Source organism: Meriones unguiculatus, chromosome 6, assembly GCF_030254825.1.
Source record: "Meriones unguiculatus strain TT.TT164.6M chromosome 6, Bangor_MerUng_6.1, whole genome shotgun sequence".
In the NCBI taxonomy this organism is placed as follows: domain Eukaryota; kingdom Metazoa; phylum Chordata; class Mammalia; order Rodentia; family Muridae; genus Meriones; species Meriones unguiculatus.
The window spans coordinates 78,367,392-78,393,811 of record NC_083354.1 but is presented as its reverse complement, the minus strand read 5'-3'; the positions used below and the strand labels follow the sequence as shown (position 1 = coordinate 78,393,811).

At 35.5% G+C, this 26,420-nt stretch overlaps 1 protein-coding gene across 8 annotated transcripts in view; it reads left to right on the top strand.

The window, feature by feature from the left end:
* Erbin (erbb2 interacting protein) overlaps nt 1-25,002 on the top strand; it is a 101,926-nt gene extending 76,924 nt beyond the window's left edge. For 2 of the 8 annotated variants that reach the window (XM_060385668.1, XM_060385670.1), the window contains 9 exons: nt 1,387-1,501; nt 2,854-3,037; nt 6,940-8,476; nt 12,925-13,068; nt 15,454-15,570; nt 18,710-18,916; nt 20,642-20,734; nt 21,040-21,114; nt 22,967-25,002. In XM_060385668.1, the coding sequence (XP_060241651.1) occupies nt 1,387-1,501; nt 2,854-3,037; nt 6,940-8,476; nt 12,925-13,068; nt 15,454-15,570; nt 18,710-18,916; nt 20,642-20,734; nt 21,040-21,114; nt 22,967-23,074 (2,580 nt within the window). In that variant the 3' untranslated portion in view covers nt 23,075-25,002. The remainder of the gene's footprint in view (nt 1-1,386; nt 1,502-2,853; nt 3,038-6,939; nt 8,477-12,924; nt 13,069-15,453; nt 15,571-18,709; nt 18,917-20,641; nt 20,735-21,039; nt 21,115-22,966) is intronic. The other 6 variants (XM_060385671.1, XM_060385669.1, XM_060385672.1 and 3 more) reach the window with 6 other exon arrangements.
* The last annotated feature ends 1,418 nt before the right edge of the window (nt 25,003-26,420 follow it).

Here is a 26,420-nt window from a genome sequence, read left to right as displayed (position 1 = left end):
ATATATATATACACACACATTATATGTATTAGCAAGTACCTTTACACGCTGAGCCATCTTACTGATCTAATAAGTGATCTTTTATAGTTTCTTTCACTTAGCATTTTCTCTTGAAGTTCACTATGTGTTATCTCTCAGCGCTGCATCTTATTTCTGCAGCAGCTAAATAGCATTCTAATGAGTATGTATCCCAGGCATCAGTGACATGGTTAAACATAGATAGACCTCTAAGCTTTTTGAGACCCAGTTTGTAGCCCCAAAAGCTCTGGAGCTCACTGTGTGGCCCCAGCTGGTCTAACTCATGGCATTCTTAGGGTCTTGCATGATGAGCTTATAGGTGTGAACTACCATGCCTAGCTGGAACTCCTTGGAGGCTCTGCTTCTCCCTTTACTCCAGTTCCCGAGGCTCCAACAATCCCTTCTAGTTTCATGGGTATTAAATACACATGGCACACAGACATACATGCAGGCAAAGCAGTAATACACACAAAAAAAATAAAAATAAAAATAAATACATCTTTTAAATAGGCAGTATTTTTGTGTACCAAGAACTAGAGCTACCAAATGGGTGCTGGAAAACAAACTTAGATCCTTAGCAATAGCACCACGGACTCTTAATTGAAGAGCCGTCTCTCCACTATTCATATCTTTACTGTGACACTTAGAAACACATAAAAGTCCTTAGTACATATGTTTGCTTCTTTTCCGGGAGAAGTTTTGTAAAACGTTTGCTTTAGTTGCATCCTAGTACCTCAGAGTGATGTAGCTGGCAAGAGATCTGATTTCCTGCATACCATATGATACTAATATTTCTGCTAATTGTTGTTAACTAACAAGTCATTTTCTTTGTTAACACTATTCAGTAGTAGGTAATCTGGAACAACTGACATATTAGAGGAAATAAATGTGGAAAATAATTCTGTTTTCAAAATAGGTGAAATTTTTTTATCATTCGTATTGATAGCAGTCTATCTTAGAAGATACCTTGAAAGCCAAATATACTTAGAAGACTAAACCGCAATTAGGGAGAGATTTTGTTTGAGAGACTTTATATAAATTGAATTTTTCAAAGATAGGGTTGTGCTTTGGTCATTTTTGGTTACCTGTAACCTTGTATAGCTCTGGCACATAATAGCTATTAATATATTTGTTAAGGCTTATCTCCAAAAGTGATCACACTAGATATTTTAATATATTGTTAGTAACTGCTGAAGTTTTATTGCTGCACTTGAAAAAGTTAAATCATGAAGTTTTGTCAACTATTATCATTGAAAAGCTCTTTTATCCATGTTCTTAACAGTCAGTTTTGTTTTTCCTATGGTGTTTTTATATTTCTTACTTAAAGAGTCCAAAGATTAATTTTTTTTCTTTTTTTCTTTAAACTAGGAATCTGAAGAACTTTCTTCTGATGAAGAAATGAAAATGGCAGAGATGAGACCCCCATTAATTGAAACCTCGATCAATCAACCCAAAGTTGTAGCACTTAGTAATAACAAGAAAGGTTAGATGTTAAAGGGAAAAGCATTATAACTAGAAATGGCTTGAATAAGATGTATTAACTTTACAGGAGCATATTTTATTGGATGTCACATTATTGAAACATTTTGGAAACAAAATTTAAAACTTCCTTTCTAAAATGTTCTCATTTCTCATTTTTAAAGAAAGACCTTTTTGAAGGTCTTTTCTACCCCCATGCATACCTTTTTTAATGCTTGGGCATTAAAGGGATAAAATGCTAGCTTATTCTTTTTCTGCTGATCATCTTTTAGATATGTTATCATTGTGTGCTTAATTTTATCCATATATACATGACAATTCAAATTGCAGTAAGGCTCATGAAGGACTTTGCATATAATACATAGCATAGTATTACATATACTGATATATATTAGCCACATTATTATTCTTATCTATTCCAGAGTGGTAGGTATTAAGCCCTCTTCCTCATCTTTTGCCAACCAGTATTCATGTAACAAAGTATTAGACTCTAAGACATGAAGTAATGTATCTTGCTTGTCTCACACCTCTTACAACTAGTCCCTGATTAGGTTTGCATTATCTCAACCAAATGTTCATCCAGACCATTGCCTTTGCAGAACTAATGACACTATCAGGGTGTCACTTGGTTAGGTTTGGTTTATAATGATAACTAAGAAACTGCTAAGTGCTTTATTACCAGTTGCTGAGGAACTAAGCAGTTGTTGTTGAGGTACTAAACAATTGGTTGTTACAATAGCCACATAAAAAGAACCTCAAAGGCAGTCTAATGGTATTATTATAAAATAAGATACCAAGATTCAAGTACTGTGAGTTTGAGATTACTAAACCATTTGATTGCTTTGGAGAACAGCAATCATATCTTTAATTCCTATGCTGCTCTGTGGGTATGTCTAGGTATACTAGTTCCTTGAATTGGCTAGAATTGAGGGGTTGTTTGTTTTTTTTTTTTTAAGAACTTTTTAATGACTTCACAGCTTTTTTTTTTTTTTTTCACAGATGGAAAAAATTCCATGTATGTAAAATAATTTCTTGCCCAGATAAACTGTAGGAGGTTATGAAAGTTTAAGTAAATTTTAATATGAGTTCTTAAAAGGATAATTCATTCACCAAAATGAATTAGTAGTCTTTGAAAACTGTGCAGTAAGCTAAATCAAATCTTAAGTGTCCTTTACTTTGATTACATTAAAATTGATATCACAACTTCAAATTTTTTTATGTATTTAGGATTTAATTTTCAGAGATACCGCTAATGAGTTTGCCTTCTTAATTTATCACCTCATACATTGAATCAAAGCTTTCCATAAATTCTTAGTGATTTATTATTGCTCTTAAATACTTTTCTTCTTGTTTCAGATGATGCAAAGGATACAGATTCTTTATCAGATGAAGTCACACACAACAGCAATCAGAATAACAGCAACTGTTCTTCTCCATCTCGGATGTCTGATTCAGTGTCTCTTAATACTGACAGTAGTCAAGACACCTCACTCTGTTCTCCAGTGAAACAGACTTGTAGCGACAGTAATGCCAAAGTCAGGTTTGTGAACATTTTAACAAGTTTTAATTATTTACTTATACAATAAATAGGAATGATAATACAGGTAACAAATACAGAACTTAACATAAATGATTTTACAAATAGTATACAAGTAGCTTAGGGAATATATTTCTTTCATTTTAAAACTATAGTGATTATACAGTTCTGTTTTAAAATAGTTTTTTTTTATTTGAGAAAGAAACAACAAAATGCAGTAGATTCTTAATCTCTAGGTAAAATTAACAAACATTTATATAAATATTTCTAGGTATTAGAACTAAAAAACAGCTGATACGAGGATGTTCAGATGGGAAGAGTTATTTTTATTCTTAGATATTATGTTAATTACTTCTTGTTAGCCAGGAGTGGTGCTGCAGGCCTGTAATCCCAGCACTGGGAGGCAGAGTTAGGCAGATCTCTGTGAGTTCAAGGCCAGCCTGGTTTACAAAGCGAGTCCAGGACACCCAAGGCTACAAAGAGAAACAATGTCTTGAAAAGGCAAAAAAAAAAAAAAAACAAAGAAAAAAACAATTACTTCTTGTTGTTGTGATAAAAGACCCTGACCAGATGAGACTTTTGTGGGGAAAAAAAAGTTTATCCTGGTTTATGGTTCCAAAGGAAAAGTTTTTAATGATGCTAAAAGATCTGTCTCCAACCACAGCTGGAAAGCAGAGAACAAATTAGAAATGAGTCAAGGCTGATCCCTAGTAATGTGCGTTTTCCAACAAGGTCTGGTACCCTAAAAGTTCCCCCCAAAAGAATCATTGACTAGAGACCAAGTGTTCCTATATATGAGATTGTGTGGGGCATTTCTCATTCAGACCACCTTAGACTGGAGACATGGCTCAGTGGTTAAGATTACTGACTTCTCTTCCAGAGGACCTGGGTTCAATTTCCAGCACCCACATGGCAGTTCACAACTGTCTGTAACTTCAAGATCTGACTCCTTCACGCAGACATACATGCAAACAAAATGCAAATGCACATAAGAAATGCTAGATCATTCTAGCTAACCAAAGAGTTCATTGAAATACTCTTATTCAGTGCTGTATATTTGGCCTCAATTTTGTAAGAAAAACCTTTTTTTGAGAGAAAACAATGTGCAAAATCTTTTACCCTGGGTTTAATAGAAGTTTATAAGTAATTTTATTATTTAAGCTATCAGAGTAAGGTCGAAACAAGACAGTGGCATTCAACTGTAGATTCAGTCTGTTGACTAGAAGTATGCTTGAGGAAAAGATTAAGCCTGCTATGGAATTATATGCTGTTTTTACAGATATTTTAGATCCTGATTAGAGTTAAATTGTTAAGTTGCAGACCTATTTAAGTAAAAAAACATATATATATATATACTAATTTTATGTCTGAATATGAGTTCAGTTCAGATACTACACTATCATCTGTTCCTTCAATTTCATATGAGAGGTTTAGTAAAATACTGATTTTATAATCCCTTATGTATTAAAAGATGCTTGTTTTGTTGAATTATAACACTTTACTAATGTTATTATTGGAAAGTAGTATGGTGTAAACCATATTTTTATATTAATGGTGTGAGCCTAGCCTTTAACAGCTGAGCCATCTCTTCAGCCCTTTTATATAACAAAGTAAGGGTGTTAAGCAAGGAGTATAGCAGTACCTTTTATATGCTGATTTTAATTATGAACTGTAATTTTTGCATGATGTCAGGGTCATATACATTTGTTCTGTACCACCAAGTAGAAATAAAATATTTTCTATAGTTTTTTTTTTAATTTTAATTTTTTATATTTGTATCCCAGCTGTAGCTCCCTCCCTCCTCCCCTCCCAACCCCACTCTCCATCCCTCATCTCTTCCTATGCCCCTCTCCAAATCCATGGATAGGGGAGGACCTCCTCCCCTTCCATCTGACTTATCAGGTCTCATCCGAACTGGTTGCATTGTTGTCCTCTGTGGCCTGGCAAGGCTGCTCCCCCACCCAGGGGAGGCAGTCAAAGAGCTAGCCACTGAGTTCATGTCAGAGACAGTCCCTCTTCCCCTTACTAGGAAACGCACTTGGATACTGAGCTGCCATGGGCTGCATCTGAGCAGGGGTTCTAGGTTATATCCATGAATGGTCCTTGGTTGGAGTATCAGTCTCAGAAAAGACCCCTGTGCCCAGATATTTTGGTTCTATTGCTCTCCTTGTGGAGCTCCCGTCCTCTCCAGGTCTTACTATCTCTCCCTTTCATGAGATTCCCTGTACTCTGCCCAAAGTTTGTTTATGAGTCTCATTATCTGGTTTTATACAATGCTGAGTAGAGTCTTTCAGAGGCCCTTCATGGTAGGCTCCTGTCCTGTTTCCTGTTTTCTCCTTCTTCCAATGTCTGTCCCATTTGACTTTCTGAGTGAGGATTGATCATCTTACTCAGGGCCCTCCTTCCAGCTCACCTTCTTTAGGTGTTCGGATTTTTGTAGGTTTATCCTATATTATATGTCTAATAGCCACTTATAAGTGAGTATATAACCGTGTGTATCTTTCTGTTTCTGGAATACCTCACTCAGGTTGATCTCTTCTAATTCCCACCATTTGCCTACAAATTTCATGTTTTCCTTGTTTTTAATTTCTGAGTAGTATTCCATTGTGTAAATGTACCACAGTTTCTGTATCCATTCCTCCAAGACAGACAAACCATTAGCCAAACTAACTAAAAGACAGAGAAACTATTCAAATCAGCAAAATCAGAAATAAAAAGGGGGACATAACAACAGACACTGAGGGAACCCAAACAACCATTAGGTCTTACTACAAAAGCCTATATGCCACAAAATTTGAAATCTAAAGGTAATGGACAATTTTCTTGATAGATTCCATTTACCAAAATTAAATCAGGATCAGGTAGAAAGATTGAATAGTCCTATATCCCCCAAGGAAACAGAAGTAGTCGTCAAAAGTCTCCCTCCCAAAAAAGGCCCAGGCCCGATGGTTTCAGCGCAGAATTCTGCCAGACCTTCAAAGAAGAGTTAACTCCAATTCTCTTCAAACTCTTCCACAAAAATAGAAACAGAAGGAACATTGCCAAATTCTTTCTATAGTTTTATAATGAGGAATTTATAAAATATTTGCCAATTGTTCTGTAGAGTAATGATGAGGTATAGATTCTCTATGAACTTAGGTGTTTATGCAGTTTTGTTTTAGTTTAATTTAATTTTTATATATTTGGATTTAATAACCGCTTGTTAAGAATAGTAGCCTGTGATTACTACAGTTAATGTAAAGTTTCGGAATCACTTGTAAATAGTCCTGTGCCATTTACCTGATTACTCAGGTTACTGTCTGTGTTTTTTCCACCTTGAAGCATTTAAAATTTTAGCACATTTGTGAAAAGACACAGAAGATTTATCATTCTGCTCTTGTTCTCAGCTTAATCCTAGTAACCTATTTTGTTTAATAAGTTATATTGTCTATGTTGATGAAAATCTTGATATTGATTACTTACAACTGTTTTACATGTTTCTCTACCAGTATAAATCTCTACTAGACAGTTTTTTATTTAGTTTTAACTGATATAAAAAAAAAATTATCCGGGGCTGGAAAGATGGCTCAGTGGTTAAGAGGGCTGTCTACTCTTCCAAAGGACCTAGGTTCAATTCCCAGCACCCACATGGCAGCTCACAACTGTCTGTAATGCCAATTCCAAGGGATCTGACACCTTCACAGTAATGCACATAAAATAAAAATTAAATAAATTATTAAAAAAAATTATCCAAGTCAGTAGGGTATAGTAATGTTTGAACTCATGTTATAATAAAGGTCTTCATCGGGAGTTCTGTCATTTCTGTTAACTTCTTTTAGCTACATATCTAATAGTTACTAATGATCTTCTGTTATCAAGAAAACTTGTCTGTTTTACTTTCTCAAAAAAATTCCCTTTTATTTTAGGCAAGAAGATGAAAATTTTAACAGCCTTTTACAAAATGGAGTTATTTTAAACAATTCATCAGAGGAAAAATTCAAAGTTAATGATAAACAGGATTTTAAGTTACCTGTGTATGATTTGAATATTGAAGATCAATTAGTTCTGATTGAAAAAGATGTTGACTCCAAAGCCACATCTGATGAGTCTCACCAGTTAGACCATATCAACATGAATCTCAATAAACTTGTGACCAATAACACCTTTCAGCCAGAAATCATGGAAAGATCAAAAATGCAGGATGTAGTGCTTGGAGCAGGCTTTTTAAGTATTCATCCTAAAAGTGAAGCAGAGCACACAGAAAATGGAAGTAAGTATCCAAATTTGGAGTCCATCAATAAGATAAATGGCCTCTCTGAGGAAGTTCCACAGTCTCCTGATAGGATTGAACCACAGAACTCAAGTTCTTCCACTGATGTGGGTATTTCTAAAAGTACTGAAGATCTCTCCCCTCAAAGAAGTGGTCCAGTTGGATCTGTCGTGAAATCTCATAGTATAACTAACATGGAAACTGGAGGCTTAAAAATCTATGACATTCTTGGTGATGATGGTCCTCAGCCGCCAAGTACAACAGTTAAAATTGCATCTGCTGTGGATGGGAAAAACATTGTCAGGAGCAAGTCTGCCACACTGCTGTATGATCAGCCCCTGCAGGTGTTCACTGCTTCTTCTTCAGCTTCTGAGTTACTGTCAGGTACAAAGACAGTTTTCAAGTTCGATTCAAATCATAACCCTGAAGAACTAGATATAATAAGGGCCCCCACAGTAACTGGCCCGCAACCTCCACCTCCACCATATGGTCCTCTGCAATATAATGTCCAGTACAGTGGCAGTGCTGCAGTCAAAGACACATTGTGGCACCCTAAACAGAATCCACAGTTAGATCCTGTCAGTTTTCCTCTTCAGCGCCTTCCTAGATCAGAGAGTGCAGAAAATCACAGTTATGCAAAGCATTCTGCCAATATGAATTTCTCTAATCATAACAATGTTAGAGCCAATACTGCATACCACTTACATCAGAGATTTGCTCCAGCCAGACATGGAGAAATGTGGGCTCTCTCCCCAAATGACCGGCTAATTCCAGCAGTAACTCGGACTACAGTTCAGCGACAGAATAGTGTGTCTTCAGCAGGTTCTGTAAATGTTGGTGATCCTGGTCCCCCAAGGCGTACTGAAGGAGACTATTTATCATACAGAGAGTTACATTCAGTGGGAAGAACTCCAGTCATGGCAGGATCGCAGAGACCTCTCTCTGCCCGAGCATACAGCATTGATGGCCCAAATACATCACGGCCTCAGAGTGCCCGGCCCTCTATTAATGAAATACCAGAGAGAACTATGTCAGTTAGTGATTTCAATTACTCACGGACTAGTCCTTCAAAAAGACCAAATGCAAGGGTTGGGTCTGAACATTCTTTATTAGATCCTCCAGGAAAAAGTAAAGTTCCTCATGACTGGCGGGAACAAGTACTTCGACACATAGAGGCCAAGAAGTTAGAAAAGGTAATTGAACGTGAGTTTTTTTTTATTCTCCTCTTTATGAATTTTCCTTAGAAATGGTTAATCTTTTGTTTTTAATCCATGGAATAAGACACTCTGAGTTGTTACCTACTTATGGTCTAGGCATTTTCTCTGTTGCTAGAAACAGAGTTCTGTATGTAAACTTAAGCTAGGACAGGTGACGTAGCTGTGCAGGCTGCTTCCTCACTCTTGAAAGTCTCTGATGGTCATGCAGTGCTTCTCTTCTGGCCAGCACACATACAGATACAGTGCATACACACAACTATGTTCAGTGCTTTCTGAACTGCTCACCACAAAATGATGGTTATGTAAATATCATAAGACAATGCCAGACAGAAAATATTTCCAAGTGTAAATAGTTCATTAAAAACCTTTTTTTTTTCCTCCAGTCTATATTAAATGAACTAACATCATCACTGACACAGATGACTCTGGCATGGCATTTATTCTTGACTTTGCTGGATTGCATATCTAGTGTGCTTGAACAACTCAGTTGAGTATAACTGTGGTTGTAGTGCAGCTTGGTAAAGTAATTAGTGCTTGCGTTCACTTCATAACCTTATTTCTAAATCTGTCTTTTGAGAGGAATTAAAAACAAAATTCTATAAAATTGATGTTAGTACATTGCCATGTCACCCAAATATAAAAAATACTCTTTAAGCCGGGCATGGTATCATACACCTGTAATTGCAGCACTTAAGAGGCTGCAGGAGGATCACCAGTTTGAAGTCAGCCTGGGTTATATAGTGAGACTTTGGTTCTTCTGCCCACCCACCCCCATTTTTATTTGTGTGTGTGTGTGTGTGTGTGTGTGTGTGTGTGTATGTATCTGCATATATATGAATTTTATTTTAAAATTTTACATTTCTTTACTTATTAAATATATAATATATTAAGTAGAGCTGATCATATCTAGTTTATTTTTTTAATTTCTTAAATTTTTTTGAGAAAAAAAAAACTGCCTAAAATATGATTACTGCCTTCTATCCTGTTGTATGAAATCTCAGCCTGTAATTGTCAGTTTTTAGCTAACATCTGTCAGCTATAGCTGCTTCATCATCCTTTCTGTTTGCTGTAGCTATGTAGCACACTGTTGAGGCTGTGTGAATTGATGTTCATTTTGTTGGGAATTTAACATTTATTTTAAGATGAGATGAGGAGCATGGCTCTAATTTATATAAAAAAAACTTCAATTGCACATGTAGAAATGGATTTTATAAGGAAAAGGGTATTGTCAAAGAGGAAGCTATTTCAGAGATGCAGGTAAGAATGAATGAAGGTTTATAAGTAGGAGTGCGATACAGGACTGAATTTAAGAGAATTAAAGTAGACATCCTTAGATTTTGTTTCTGGTTGAATATTCCTATAATTGGTCACTGTAGATAAGGGACAAAACTTGAAGGTCTGTGCTGTAAGTGGCTGTTGGGAATTTCACTATTATCAGATTTAAAATAAGGGTTTCTGGTATGGAGGAAGGTGGTTTTGGTTTTGTTGGTTTGTTTCTTTGTTTTGGAAAGGTTTTTGTTTGGTGTCATTTACATTAAGTGGCTTGTTCTCCCAGTGTTCTGTTTGACAGAGTTGTGCCTGGGCCTTAGTAATAACACCTAGCTCATTGTTGAGTTGCTTTTTAGCTTTTTTGTTTTCCATTGGATAAATTATATTTAGAAATTTGATACAGTTTCTTAGAAATATATGACAGTAGTTTTGTAGTTGTGTCCTGAAAGTAAAAAATTCAGTGAATTAAAGACATAGAAGACTTGTGAGAAAAGAAACTGAAAGACTGGATTGATAGCTGACAGGATATATCTTTTTCCAAAAATAATATACTGCTTATTTTGTTAAGAGTTCTCCTCTTAACATGTTTGCCCAGATAACTGCCTCCCAGAATACTAAATGACAGGTGTGTACACTGTGGTATAGTCTAGCTCACCGGTTAGGATATATTTCTAGCAAATACCAAGAGTCAGTACTGCTGTTACCTATAGGCTCACTGTATTCTTTCTAGACTGTATTCTTCACAAGTTGTTTGTTTTCTCCTCCACTCCTTTCTGCAGAAGACCTTGAACCAGCTCCGCTCCCTACCCCCTGAAAGTGCTTTAGTTACTGACAGGCACCACCACACCCAACAACCAGTTTAAAGTACATTTAGAGAGTATGTGTGAATGTGTTTGTGTGTGTGTACATGTGTACAGGCACAGTTGTCAGAAAAAAACTTGGAGGCCTCCCATGGGTCAGGCTTGGTGGGACAAGGGCCTTTATCTTCACTAGCCTAAAATATTTTTAAGTCATTGGTTGAAAGAAAGAATTTTAAAAGCTTTACTTGATTATCAACTTTGTTGGTTTTTTATTCCTAATAGTTTGAAGAATAGAGTTTAAAAGCATTGTGATATGGTGTGGAGATTGGGCAAAATATAACTTACTTGGTTTTGAACTATTTGAATTTGTGATAGTAGAGCATGCAACTATTATTTCTATAAGCTTTATTATAATACAAATATATAACTTATTTGCTTCTGTTCAGAAATGTTCTAAAAGCATTGGAAAGTTGCCTTTTTTTTTTATAAGAACTACTTTATGCTATAGTCTGGCAGCTTTGTATTAGCTGTGATAATTGTAGCATACATAAGCAATATAAATACTTCATAAAGATGCTACTAATTAGGGACTTGAATAGCAAAATTTAGACTATAAACTTTAAAGAATTGGTTCAGTGTATTGGAGGATATAAAGGACCTCTTCCTTTCCTACACACTCATGCATGTGTGCATACTCATTCGCATAATTCAAGGTGGCAGGAAAGGCATTTAAAATTTTCCCCAAAGGAAAATGATTCCCTTACCTTTTGAGGTATTAGATTTTTTTTTTTTTCCTTTGTGCAATAGATAATAGTTTAATGAAGCATATGGGCTTAGGACCTTTTAGTTATAACACTTTTCTTTATCCGTAAAAAACTGTACTAGGAATTCAGACACACAAAACGGATTTTACTTTGAAGATTTCTTCATTGACTTAATTAAACTAACAATGAAAATTAGAAAAGCACTCAGGAGGCAGAAGCAGATGGATTTGAGTTCACCGCCAGCCAAATCTTTTTCTTTCAGAGTTGAATTACCACTAACACTAGTATTTGCTAATATTTCTACCCATATAAAAAAAAATCAGATATGAAATACTCCAAACTGTATTATTGACACAGCATAAGTGTCTCGTTTATTTGTTCTTATTAGATAATAGGAATCTTCCAGGGTAGCGGTTTTCAATCTGTGGGTCACAACCCTTTGGGGGCTTGTATATCAGATGTTTACATTGCGATTCATACAGCAAAATTCCAGCTATGAAGTAGCAACAAAAACGATTTCATACACGTGAGGTCTCAGCATTAGTTAGGTTGAAAACCACTGATCTAGAGCCTTGCTGACACTGAAGTATGTACTCAGCCCTGTTTTCTTATGATTAGATAACCATCAGCAGTATTGAACAGCAGTGCCTGGGACATTGTGCCTAGCATTTAGTCAAGGTAACATGTTAAAATCAGTACCTTAGAATTCACAAAATAACTGAGTAGTAATTTTATAGATTTTTCCTTTTGAAATTTTGTGTTATTTCTTAATATTAACAACCTCAAATCTAGAGAAACTATATATTTCCTAAGAGTAATATGTAAATGATGTTTCACTTCTTTATTTTAATAACAATCCATGCCTTAAATGTGGTTTCTGTAGTTTAACCATCAAGCCCCATAATTTCTAGCTCCAGGGGATCTGATACCTTCTACTAGTCTCCATGGGCCTTCACACACATGGGCATACATAAGTGTATGCACATACACATGTACAAAAAATTTAAAAGAAAATATTTTTTAAACTTGCATCTTAAAATTTAAGATTTTTTTTGTGGAAAATAAAGCTTTTGAAGGAATGAAAATGATAATAACAAGTTGGTTATCAAATACATTTTGCTGTAGCATGTATAAGTGTTGATGATATGCAATAAGAGAATTCCTATAGAATGAAATAGATCTTTTAGAAATCCAGTTGATGTAGAATTACTAGTTGCTGGTCAATTAATTTGATAATGAGAAATTTGCTTATATACAACTTTATATAAATAGATACATACCTGGGTACGTGCTCAGTTTCTGTTTTTGACATACAATATATTAAGCATAATGAAGTAAAGAAAAGCAGCTATACATTTGTACTGCTCTGGTCCTTAAATATCTGAATGGTTAGGATTATATATGTTCTGTATATGCATGTGTGTTCTTATGTAGCCATATGTACCAGTTTCTTTCAGGTTCTAAATTCAGTGTTGCATGGTATTTGTTCGTGGTGTGAGAGGGGTTCCTTGTAAATAAATCTGTGTGCATAACATGTCTTGTGGGTTTTGCATGCTGCACTAATCTCTGAATCTACCCTCTCTTTATTCAGAGTATGCTGTCAAGGTCCTTTAATTCCAATCTTACTGCTGTAAGCAGCTCTCACTATGGCAGCTCTAGGGATCTGCATGGCAGCCAGGGCAGCCTTGCCCTGAGTGTTGCAGACGGAAGAGGTTCTGGTGGGCACATTTATCGAGTGAGTACCTACAGTAGGCTAGTACTTATAGCACATACATGAGAAAATTAAGGTCTTAAGCGTCTTAACATTCTAGAGGGGGAAAGTTCTTTGTATTCTCTGAATTCTTTATGGCTTAGTTCTACAACCTCTGTCCTCTTTCTTTGATCATAAGCTAATGATTAGCTAGCTGTTTATAAGTCCAGTGATAAAAAGCACTATATATATATTTTTTAGAATATGATTAAATATGAGGCTGGAGAAGTTCTAAGTCCAAGAGGAAAAAAAATCCAAATAATTAATTGAACACATTTCATCATGGTCCTTAGTGGTGAAAGATTTACTATTCTAGTAAAAGTTTAAGAGTAAATTATAAGGATTGCAAAGAATGAACAACACAAGTCTGTCATGACTCAGCAAGGACACACAGAGGTAGCGCAGCCCCTGAAATATTCCCTTCTGCCCTGAAGGATCTTTCTTCTACAACCTTATTTTATTTCTTCTTGTAGTTTACTTTTATTTTGACTCTCTGCTGTTCTAGGCTCTTTGCTTTTTCATCAGTCTCCCTGTCTTCATCCCTGACTCGCCTCTTTTATGATCTAGAGCAGGAGCAGTTTCCCAGATTCAGTTTGTTGTGGTTGCTCTGAACTGGTCTTTGCCTGTGCTCTACCATTGGTCATCACTTGGTTTCTTTGCTGTATAGCAACAGTAGTCTTTGGAGCATCTTAGTTTAAAAGAGGAAGGAAAGGCTAGTGACTGTTCAGGCAGCCTTTAATTTCAGCAGACCATGAGTGGCCTTCATAGTCATCTAAAACAATTATTCTTCCCAGATTTGTTATACAGTAGCATTTTTGCTTTTATTTTTCTTAAAGTCTTTGTGTCTTGAATTTTAGCTTTTCATTTATGATATGCTTGCTTTTTAACAAATGCATAAGCATAGTTGTCTATTCAGGCTTGAGTTTAAGTTTCATACTTTGAGCTATGCTGTGTTGATCATTATGTATTCTAAAAATATATCACAATAAGAGAAAAGTGAGGGCTGGAGAGATGGCTCAGAGGTTACGACCACTGGCTGCTCTGTGGTTCTGAGTTCAATTCCCAGCAACCACATGGTGGCTGGCAACCATTTATAATGAGATATGATACCTTCTTCTGAAGTGCAGGTGTTCATGCAGGCAGAACACTGTATACATAATAAAGAAATAAATCTTTAAAAAAAATGAAATACTGTTAGTAGATAAAATTAGATCAGATCACAGCAAATAATGCTAATAATCACACCATGCTTTGAACTAGCAACTAACTGAACATGATGGGTCTGTTGGAAATATTCTTTTTTAAGATTAAATTTCAGGGGCTGGAGAGATGGCTCAGTGGTTAAGAGCACTGTCTGCTCTTCCAAAGGACCCCGGTTCAGTTCCCAGAACCCATATGGCAGCTCACCACTGTACACAATGGCAGTTCCAAGGGATTTGACACCTTCACACTAAAGCACGTAAAATAAAATTAAATAAGTTATAATAAAAAAACATCTTAAAAAAAAGAATAAATTCCAAATCCTTAAAACTGTATGTGGTCCATGGTACATTATAATGGAGTGTATTTTGAGTTATTTTTCAGTATAAAATTTACATTTCTTTACTGCTAGGCAAATACTGTTTTAAAAGATTGAAAGTAACAGTAAAATGTACTATGCTTTATTTTCTAAATTAGGAGTGCTTAGAAGTAATTTAATATGACTATAGATGTTTTATTCCCATCATATTTATAATAATAGCTATTCAGGGAGAATGACATTTCGCCTGTTTTTTTTTTTCCCCTTTAAGGTTATTATTAAGTTAAACTGTAATAAGCAAATACTTAGCATGTGAAGATATGAATTAACTTTTAAGGCATTTCTCTAAAACTGTGCCTTTACAGTACTGAGCTAATGATAATATGACATAATTACAGAACAACCTTTTTTTTAACAACTTTTATACAGTAAGTTTATTGGGACTGCACATCATTGTAATTGAGGAGAAGTTCTGTATAGTACTATGAAATCAAAGAAAGCAGTTTATTTACTTTGAATCTTAACCACTGGCTGTATTTATTGATTAAAGATACTAACTTATGAGTATAAATTAAACTAAAAGGAAAGAACATAAAGTGGTATATATTGTAAAGATTAGCAATGTCTGTCTTTATAAATTTTTACACGTTCACAGGAACAAACATCTTGCCATGCCTTTGAAGGAAGCTTAAAGGTACTGATGGCAGTAATGATTACAGTATCTGATTTGAGTCTTTCTCATTCTGCAGTCTAGCAATATTTCTCTCTTAATCTATCATGCGTCATCATCATTTTGTTTCACATCTTAAAGTATATTATTTGTTTAATTTTTTTTCCTTCCTCATTTGAAGCATCCCCAGACATCCAGTCCAGGAGATTCATGCCAAGATGATAGATTGATGTCAGGAGAGCAGAGCTACTCAACAGGTCCACTTAGTCACAAAGATCTTCCAGACAGCTTGATGAAAGTAGGTGCTCACAGCAGATAAATGAAGCAGTGTCTTTGAGCTGACTGTGTTTTGCAGTGTTTGAATTTGAAATCTCATATGTACTTTGATTAAAAATATTTTTAGGGGGCTGGAGAGATGGCTCAGCATTTAAGAGCACTGTCTGCTCTTCCAAAGGCCATGAGTTCAATTCCCGGCAACCACATGGTGGCTCACAACCATCTATAATGTGAACTGATTCCCTCTTCTGGCAGATGTAAATGCACATAGAACACTCATATACATAAAATAAATAAATCTTTTAAAAAAATATATTTTTAGGTCTTTCTTGCTTTTATTATGCAGGTTTATCTTTAAATGATTCATTAATATAAGATAGAATTTGACTCTGCTTTTTCTCATTTTATTCCATGGTTTTTCAGACTAGAGAATCATTTTATAGTCATTGGTTTTTATAGTTTCACTTCCTTATTTCATTATTTGAATCAAGAACTTTGTAGAGTTCTTGATGACAAACCTATTTGGAGAGTTAGAAGATGACTTGTCTTCAATTGTGCATTCTAGAATCCTTTCCTATTAACTAAAAACATTTGGAAATCTTTATCTATAATTAGAAATTATCTTGAAAGATTCATATGTTGTACAACAGGTAATCATAATTTTTTTTTAGTATTTTGTAGAAAAAAACTTAAAGCTAGATTATTTGTGGCAATGCCACAAGTAATCCACTCTCACATTTTTTCTTGTTTTAACCATTTACGTGCCTCTAGTGTAAGTAGATGTGATTGTTTATTATCTAAAACTATTAAGTTGCTGCAGAGGGAGGGCATCCAACCATACCATATATAAGTTCATACACGCTTATTTACTTTATCCCTTTTTCTCTTAAGTCAAGCTGTCATTCAATTTATTTTTCTTTTCAGTATGTAGCTTTATAGCTTAATTGTTAACATTTTTTTCAGATTTCATGAGGTAGCAGCTAATCATAGTTTAATAAATTTCTTATGTTTAATACTGATTTAGCCAAAACCAAACATCCAGATGTCAGCAGTTCTTAGGAATAGAATAGGCTCAGTATAATAGCACATGTCTTTGTCTTAGCACTTGAATTCCAAGGCTGAAAAATCAAGAATTTGAGGCCAGCATGGGCTATAAGGTCAGAGAATGTCAAGCAAGAAAGTTGACTCAGTGGATAAAGGCAGTTGTCCTCAAGTCTCACAACATGAGGTCAGTCACGGTGACCTTACACCTATGTCAGGGCATGCCTGTACTAACACGTGTGCATGCGCCCGCGCGCACACACACACACACACACACACACGCGCGCGCGCTAATAAATAAATAAGTGTTATTTAATAACAACAAAAAGTAGTTCAGGTGTGCAGGTGACAGTGACAGAGCATTTGCCTAGCATGTACAAGAACTTACCTTGTTTTTTGTCAGGAGGAAGATACTGAAATCTATACGTGTGAATAAATGGTAGAAACAGAGGAAGATATGGGGTCCCATAGAATTTTATGTAAATAGTAAAACAGTAGCACAGCCAGTTAGAGCACCCCTTGATAGGTTACTAGCTTTAAATCTATAGTTATCAAGTAGCAAATAACTGTAGTGGCTTTTTAACCAGACATGTGAGCAGGTATTATAGTATAGTACCTGACCCAATATAAGATTTGTTAAAGAATATTAACATTTTTGTGCAGTGTCATAAACTACCCATGTATCTTCCTTGACTTAAGAATTAACTATAGGGCTGGAGAGATGGCTGAGTGGTTACGAGCACTGACTGTTTTTTCAGAGGACCTGGGTTCAATTTCCAGCACGTACATGGCAGCTAACAGCTGTCTGTAACTTCTGTTCCAGGGGCTCTGACACCCTCACACAGACAGACATACAGTCAAAACACTACTTTACATAACATGAACATAAATTATTCAAAAAATAATCAACTATAATTTTTTTTAGTATAATGGGGAAAAAGTGTATTTTTAGAGTACAGTTTTCTTCCTAAATTCCAAAATTTTTTGTACCTTTGGGAAGATACAAGTTCTCAACATACATTTCTGAAACTTCTGCTAAATTTCTAATTTTGAGTAACTTTAAGGAAATTTTTGTTTTCTACTAATTTCCTTGTGGACAGAAATACTTTACTCTTAACCAACAAGGAAAATTTAAATAAATGGATAGCTGAAGCATTTATTTCCTCTTCTGTGTAAAGGTCTTTTACATGTGAACATTTATAATGTGAGTGTAGGAGGTACTCAAGGTAGCTTGTTAGGAGTTCGGTGGTGGGAGTTTCTTTTGTGGAAAATAAAGTAGAACATCAATGTTTACATCTCGTTTTTAATATTCCATAGATTAATATTTAGAGAACTTGAAAATTGCTGGCACATGCACACATACATAAAGAATAAACCACATAATTTCTAGGTAGATAGTTAAATTGACTTGTTATTTCTGAAAAGGAAGATACAAAGGTAGCAAATATATTCAAATTAAGAAAAAGGTGTTACCCCTGAATTAGCCCCCCACCCCCAGGAAAAACATTTTAAAATGCACCGTTTTAGCCTGGTGATAGTGAACACACAGGGGAGACAGAAACAGGCAGACCTCTCTGAGTTCAAGGCCAACTTGGTCTACAGATTGAGTTCAAGGACAGCCGTGGCTACCCAGAAAAACCATTTCTTAAAAAACAAAAACAAACAAACTACACCTTTTGTGTATGTGTATTATGATTTGGTATGAAAAAAGGATGGCCTTCTAATAGGCTAACAGGTTTTAACTTTTTTTAGTGTATAAAGATTTGTTTTATATTATCAGTAGCTAAAGTTTTCAGTATACTTATTTCCTACATTTCCTACATTTGGTAAATGTACAGTAGGTATATATCTAACAGAAAAGCAATTTATGTAAAATATACATGAGTTCTTCATTTAAAAGGTTGCTGATAGAGTCAACCAGTTCAAGCAAGTTTAGAATTAAGACAGTAATAACTTTTCTTTTGAAAGATTTAAAATTAGAATATAGTGAGTAGCTCAGAATTGAATGGTGTAGAATGTTAAAACTCTGGTGCTTTTGTTTTACTCCAAAAAGAATATCCAAGTGCTTGTAATAACACATTATTACTGGTCATTTTTAAGATAACTCATGTTTTTCTTAGATGCCTGTGAGTAATGGACAGATGGGCCAGCCTCTCAGGCCTCAGGCAAATTATAGTCAAATCCATCATCCCCCTCAGGGATCTGTGGCAAGGCATCCCTCTAGAGAACAACTAATTGATTATTTGATGCTGAAAGTGGCCCACCAGCCTCCACATACACATCCCCATTGTTCTCCTAGACAAGGCCATGAACTGGCAAAGCAAGAGGTAAGAATTATCAAGACTGTTTGAAATACAAAATTCAACCTTTCATATATTTTATAGGTTAATAGCAATAATTCCATATAGAATTTTAACAGTAGTTTTTACCATTTTGTTTTAAGTTTATAAAATTTAGTTTTCTAAAGTGCTAATTAAACTTTATAGTTTTTAACTTGGCTTTATGATCATGTACCATAGGATTTAATATTGGGGATGTGGGTTTTTTAATTCTAATGCAATTGCTTATCCAAAATGGATTGATGGGCCTGATGGTGGCCATGCACACCTTTAATCCCAGCAGAGGAGGCAGAGGCAGGCTGATCTTCATCAGTCTGAGGCCAGCCTGGTCTACAGGGTGAGTTCCAGGACAGCCCTCAGAGAAACCCTGTCTCAAAAAAAAAAAAAAAAAAAAAAAAACAAAAACCAACCAACCAAACAAAAACAAAAAATCAAAATGGATTGATGGTGCTCTGGTAGATTTTCTTCTACGACTGTGAATAGTGGGACCGTTCAGCCTCTGTCCTACACCAGAGTCTTGGCTCTTAGAGTTGGAAATTCAGCTATGCTCTAGACTGCATTGAGAGTTTAATTTTCAAGACACGTAGGTCATAATCTCGTATGTCTTAATGGTTTATTTATGAGGTGATGCTAACGTTGAAACCTTTGGTAGTGGTTACTTTTTGTTTTGACTGAGTGTGTAAACAGGAGCACCCTGTAGCAGAAATGTAGCTTCTGTACCCTGCTGTATTCCAGCACCTTGAAGGCTGAGGCTGAAGGTGTATTCAAGGCCAGCTCAGATGCCTCAGACAATCCAGGCTGGCCTAGACTGTTTAGCGATACCCTGTGTCAAAGCACAAGGCAGCACTTAGGAGCCAGAGGCAGGAGGATTTCTATGAGTTCAAGCCAGCCTGGTCTACTCATCAGATTCCAGGCCAGCCAAGACTACATAGTGAGACCCTGTCCCAAGAAAAGAAAATGTGGGCTGGAGAGATGGCTCAGAGGTTAAGAGCACTGACTGCTCCTCCAGAGGTTCTGAGTTCAATTCCCAGCAACCACATGGTGGCTCACAACCATCTATAATGAGATCTGGTGCCCTCTTCTGGCGTTCAGGTGTACATGCAGGCAGAACATTGTATACATAATTAAATAAATCTTTAAAAAAAAGAAAAGAAAAGAAAATGTTTCTCTGCATTTCTTATTTTACAGTAGTTTATAAAAACTACCGTCAGTTGATCTGATCTTAAAATCCTAACTCCCCTGAAGCATATAAAAAGATAGAGACAATGAGTTTATTTTCTAAATCCAGCTCTGAATGTCATAACTATCTTATGACACAAGACATATTATGTCTTATATATGGCAAAGGCAGTATGTAATTTAGATGGTCAATAGTGAAAACTGATGAGAATATGCAGACATGTTCTAAAGGTATGCACATGCTGTTAAAACTCATGCTGGCTAAAAAGTATACTAGAACTACCATCAGTTGACTAAATGTGTAAGTGGTTAAAGTTAGGGGCTCCACGTTGTCAGCCCACTGTGCCTTTAACTCACTAACTCATTAACATTAATGATGTGCTGTGTTGTCTTGTCACCTCATCTGCTGAAATGTTTATTTTTGATGAATCCTTGAATATTCTGCTTGTATTTAATTCACCAGTTTTTAAATATGGATATTATAGAGTAAATTTTTCTGGTATAATAATATTCTTTATTTTCATATTAAATCAGATTCGAGTAAGAGTAGAAAAGGATCCAGAACTTGGATTTAGCATATCAGGAGGTGTTGGGGGTAGAGGAAACCCTTTCAGACCTGATGATGATGTAAGTTTTTTAAAATACATCCTTGAACATTCATAAGGTTTCATTAATTAAGCCCATACTTAAGTGAAAGTCTAATGTAAATCTATGTGGTTCTCATCCCTTTTCTTTCTTTATTACCTTTGGTGTTTGAAATTTGATCATTGCATGTTGTTTAAAGGAAAGAATTTAACCAAAAATGTGAATATTGATGATATTACCAAGTGATTTTTAGTTTTGTTATTTGCATAGTATTGATAAAAAAAGAGGGGGGAGTTTCCTTGTTACTGATTCATTCTGTCAATAATTTTTGTTATTGTTCATTAAAGGGTATATTTGTAACAAGGGTTCAGCCCGACGGGCCAGCATCAAAATTACTACAGCCAGGAGATAAAATTATTCAGGTAATTAAGTGCACTTTTTATTGTTTTCTTTCATTTTATAATAATCTTATTTTACAGCTAGGCATGGTGGCATACTCCTTTAATCTCAAGGCAGAGGCAGGCATATCTTTGTGAATTCAAGGCCAGCCTGCTCTACCAAGCTATTCTAGGACACCCAAGGCTACAGAGAAAGCCTGTCTCCAAAACAAAAAGAAAAAAACAAAGCAAAGAACTTACTTTAATGTTTTCATAATTTTAAATACTTCTACTTTACATATTGACAAAACGTGCTTATATTTTTGGTACATCATTTTATTTAAATTTGGAAATGTTAATTTTTACTAATTTAGGATCTACTTGGACACAAGTTGTCATTTTATCACATAGTAAAATTTCAAAATCTGAGAAACTTTATTTTTTTTAATTTGCACTCCTTCCCTATGTCACTTCAGTAACTCATTTTACCCAAGTTCGTGCAGTATGGCATTCTCTTAGGACACAAGAATAGTCCACTTCCTCCCTCCTACTTTTCCTGTTGTTAGTTCAGATAACAATGAGAAGTAACCTTCAAACCAAAGATGATAGATCCATTAAGAGTTTAATAGCTGGAAGTACAGACCTCAGATTGAATGCTTGCTCACTACTTTTTAAATGTTAACTTTGTGCCTCCATCAGCAGTAAAATGGGAGTGATATAAAGGTTGACATGCAAATTCATGATAATAAAATTTTTTTTAGTTTTTTTATTTTTAAGTAGTTTCAGACTCAGAAAACTCACAAGAACCGTGTAACAAAAGTGATCACACTTTGCCACACTATCTGTACTATCCACTTTTATTTTTCCTGTACACACAGAGAGAGACAGACAGACATTTTTCTGAATCACATGGAAATCTGTGATTTCAGTTTTGTGATAGGGAGTTATTATTCCTGACCAGACATTCCTGGGTTTTCGGTCTTCTCAAATAAGATGAAAGAATCTATAGACCCAGCCCATGCTTACACACACCTTTAATCTCAGCAGTCAGGATTCAGAGGCTGACACATTTGAGTTCAAGGCCAGTGTGTGATAGAGTACGAGCTCAATAAATACTAGCTAGCCTTTATAAAGCCTGTATGCTGGTCTAGAACCAGTGGCTCCAGTGAATGAAGTCTTATTGCCTTCAGTTACTCCTGCTGATTGGTAAGCCTGGATGTACGTTAACACATGCACACAACACCCTGTCTGATCCCTTCTTAGACAACACTTCCCAACTCTGGGCGACGCTATTAGAATTATCTGAGCGGCTGAATAGAGAGCTTAGTGGCTAAGAGGACTGGCTGTTCTTCCAGAGCATCTAGGGTGGGTACCTGGAAACAACTATCTGTAACTCCAGTTTCAGGGCATCTAACACCCTCTTCTGGCCTTCTTGAGTGTCATGCACAGATATATATGAAGGCAATAACCCGTGCACATTACTTAATAAAATAAAATTTTAGAAAGAATCCTCTGATAACCTGAACAAAATACTAGTTCCTAGGTTATTTCTTTAGAGATCGTATTTCCCTAAGTATGGAGTGTAGGGACCATTTGTTGTATGTGTTTTTAATTTTACATATGTGTGTGCACACACATGTACTGCACTTCGTTAGTGTAGAGATCAGAGAACAACTTGAAGTAGTCAGTTTTCTCCTAAGATGTTGGTCCACAGAATCAAACTCAGGACTTCCCATATGGAATTAAGTGGCCTTATTCTCTGAGCCATCTCATCAGCCAGTATGTTGTTCTAAATTGCTAAAGTTATCCTTTTTTTATATCTAGAAATGTAAATATATATATATATGCAAATACATTTCTAAGCTTTTTCCTAAAAGTTTTTTTCTCTTTCTTCTAGGCTAATGGCTACAGTTTTATCAACATTGAACATGGACAAGCGGTGTCCTTGTTAAAAACTTTCCATAATGCAGTAGAACTCATCATTGTACGAGAAGTTTCTTCATAAGCACTATAGACAAAAAAGAAAAGGGGGAAGATAGCAAGATTTATTAGAAGACACTTGGAGGGGAAATGACTATTTTGCTTATTTTTATATGTAAAGAAGAACTCAGTTGGCTTGGAACTTGTACATTACTGAGATAATGGAGCTTGTGTTAGAGGGGAAGCACCACTGTACAGAAGACAGAAGAGACTGTTGGATTCATATCATATGAAATTGTTGTTAGGTTTTTAAACTTGGCAAATCAAGGCTACAAAAACAAAATTATGTTGTTTTTGTATAGATTGTAGGTTTATTTTTGGATTTCATACACATGACTGACTGTATACAAGGCAATAATTAGCCTTGATTGTAGCCCAGAGACAGATGGCAGAGCTATCTGTCTCATAGCTTTTGTGCCCTTACTTTTATCCAACTGGTATTAATGTTTTTTCTGCCGAACTACTTTTTCCATGTGGGTAAGAGATTTGAAGTGTTGGCTTTTGCTATGTGCATACTGAAGAGAGAGTAGATGAAGCTGGTGCTGGTGGGTTGTTTCCGAGACCAGAATAAAACATTATTTCCTATAAAAATCTGAGGCAAACAGTGAAAAAATTACCTAATAATGTATTTTTATTAATAGAATAATGCAATAAAACATGTAACGTCTTTTTAAAAGACAATAATTGCATTTTATGAGCTCTAAAAGATCGATTCTTGTCATAGCTGTTGACTATACATTTGCTACTGGTGATTCAATTTTTAATTTTTTTAGTTACAGAAGTTTTTAACTCTAATGTAGATGCATGTCCACGCATTTCCCTGACTATGAAATTGTGATACTTTTTTCTTTAGCAAATGGTGGTACTTGCAGTCTAATTTTTATAATTAGTACTCCATCATAATTTAATTTATAATTTTTGTTTTAAGAAGCAAATGAAATGTAAAGGCCAGTTTTAAGTTGTGTGTGTTGCCCATAATACAAAGTATGGAAGGTTTCGGAAAGCCTCTTGTTTCTGTTGGCCTGGCATTGTCATGGTAAAGTGAAAGGAAATGTGAGTGCGCATGGAGCTAGGAAACCAAAGCAAGTCTGTGAAACTGGCACAGTGATAGAATTGCTGTGGAGAGTTGTAGAGCAAAGGGATGGTCCTCGAGACCTGCCAGGGTGTCAAGTGTCCAAATAAAGGGCTGTTCCTACAGATAACATTAATGTGAACTCCACACTTCAGAGTCTTTAAAGGGTTTCTAAATGTATCATGTGATAGTGTTTTACCACCAATTGCCTTTGTTCCTAGTTACTGTAACAAGTATTTGATGATAGAGGTTTATTAATTTTGTTTATCCAGACCATTAATTTTATTTGCTTCTGTTTTATGTAATCAAATAAAATTTGAGTAACATGCAGCGGTAAGAAGTAATGCATGTTTATTCGGACCAGAGAAAAAGTGCCATAGGAGACCAGCGACTGTTTTTAGTTAAGGCTAGTCTGAAAACCTTTATTAGAGCAATACTCAGTTTTTTAATTCATTTGTTTTTAATTTCTGAGAAGCATAATTTGGGTATTTTTAATATGTTATGCTTTTTTTCTTCAACCTTTACTAGTTGAGAGGACTGGCTAAAACACCACTTGCATTATTTCACAAGATGAGTTGACTTCATTTCCCATTTCTAGTCAGAATAGTCAGCACTTTTGAAAATATTTGAACTCAAATATTGCACTTCTTTCAAGCTGTTATCAATTGGGTATTATACTGTATAGTTTTAATAATTTTGATTGAAACCCTTTAACAACTCTTTGTAAATTTTATCTCATTTTTAGTTGATTTTCAGTACTATTTGCATAGGAATTGATTTTTATGAATATAGTAGCAGAAATGTGCTGTATTTTGATAAAACTCACTTGTATGTGTTGTAATCTCTTAAACAAAGAATGACAAACAGCTTCTTTAATACAAGTCTCGGTGTTCCCTTTATTTTTTGTGTTGGCATTGTAAGATGGTCACCTTCTTCCTTTATTGACTTCACATTTTCACAGTCCCTTTTAATTAGGAATGATTAAAATAGATAGAATTGCACAGTTCTCAGTGATCTTACCCTGAATAGCGAATTATGATTTTGCAGAAGGAATTGGGCGTTATAGCATCAGGGCTTCTTCAGTGATGTACTGTGCATATCCCATTGAGATGATTATTATGAGTGCAGCAGGTGTCATGTGCACTAGCCTTGTATTCCACTGCAGCCCATTTGAGGGTTTGGAGTATTCTTGAAAGATGGAGAAAAAAGTTTGTTGTCAAAATTTGGAATAACATATGATATAGAAGAAAAGTTTAAAAAAAAATTAAGTAGTAAAATATTGCACTAATACCCAAAAGTATTCTTACAGAATATTGGGGATGAGGTGGGGAGTAAAGTTACGCTTTGTAATAATTTTGTTATGGTAACAAAATTTAAAAGTTTGAATAATGTGTATCTTTTGACAGAAATACAGAAGCTATAATTTATATTGCTTACTACATTGTAGGAATGACCATACTCAAAACTGACTTTAACAGCTACTGGGCAGCAGGTTTTCAAAACCAGATCTATCTTGTTTGTGATAACTGGTTAAATATGGTGCCCCAATTGGTAGAGAATTGTACCAGTCAGAATGATCATTGAGGGGCTCAGGAGATGCTCAGTCGGAAGATGATTTCCACATGAGCATAACCCACATAAAAAACCCAGGTGTGGCAACATGTACCTGTAATTCCAGCACTGAGGATGCAGTTAGGCAGTTCCCTGTAGTACCCTGACCAGCCAGTCTAAAAGAATATGAATCTGAACTTCAGGCTTGGCAAGAGACCCTGTTCAAACAGTTAAAAAAATAATTGTAAGATGGAAAGCTATTGAAGAAGACACCCAGTGTCACATGCACCTATAAACATATACACATGCAGCATTGTAGTCTGGTGTTTGTTTAAACTTGGTTCCTCTGCTTACTACAGGGTTTAAACTAGGTGCCTTACTAGCTACCTTCTCTTGGTCATAACACAGTCAACTAAAGGAAGGGAGGACTTTTTTTTTGGCTCTGTATTTGAGATGCATTATAGTCCATCATGGCAGAAACTCTTAGCAGGAGCCTGAGGCAGCCAGCACATTGCTTCTGTGGTCCGGGAGAAGAGAGAATTGAACATGGGCCTCTTATTCAGTACAGAACTCACCCTGTGACTAGTGTCCCCTGCCTCCAGTTAAGCCCTCTAGAATCCCTTAAAAACACACCTATGTGTCATTCTAAATCGAGCCAGGTTGGCAATGGGGGTTCGTCTATCACAGTGTCCATCAATATTTACCTTACCATTTTGGACATTTCTTACTCTTCTTGGCCATTTTCCTC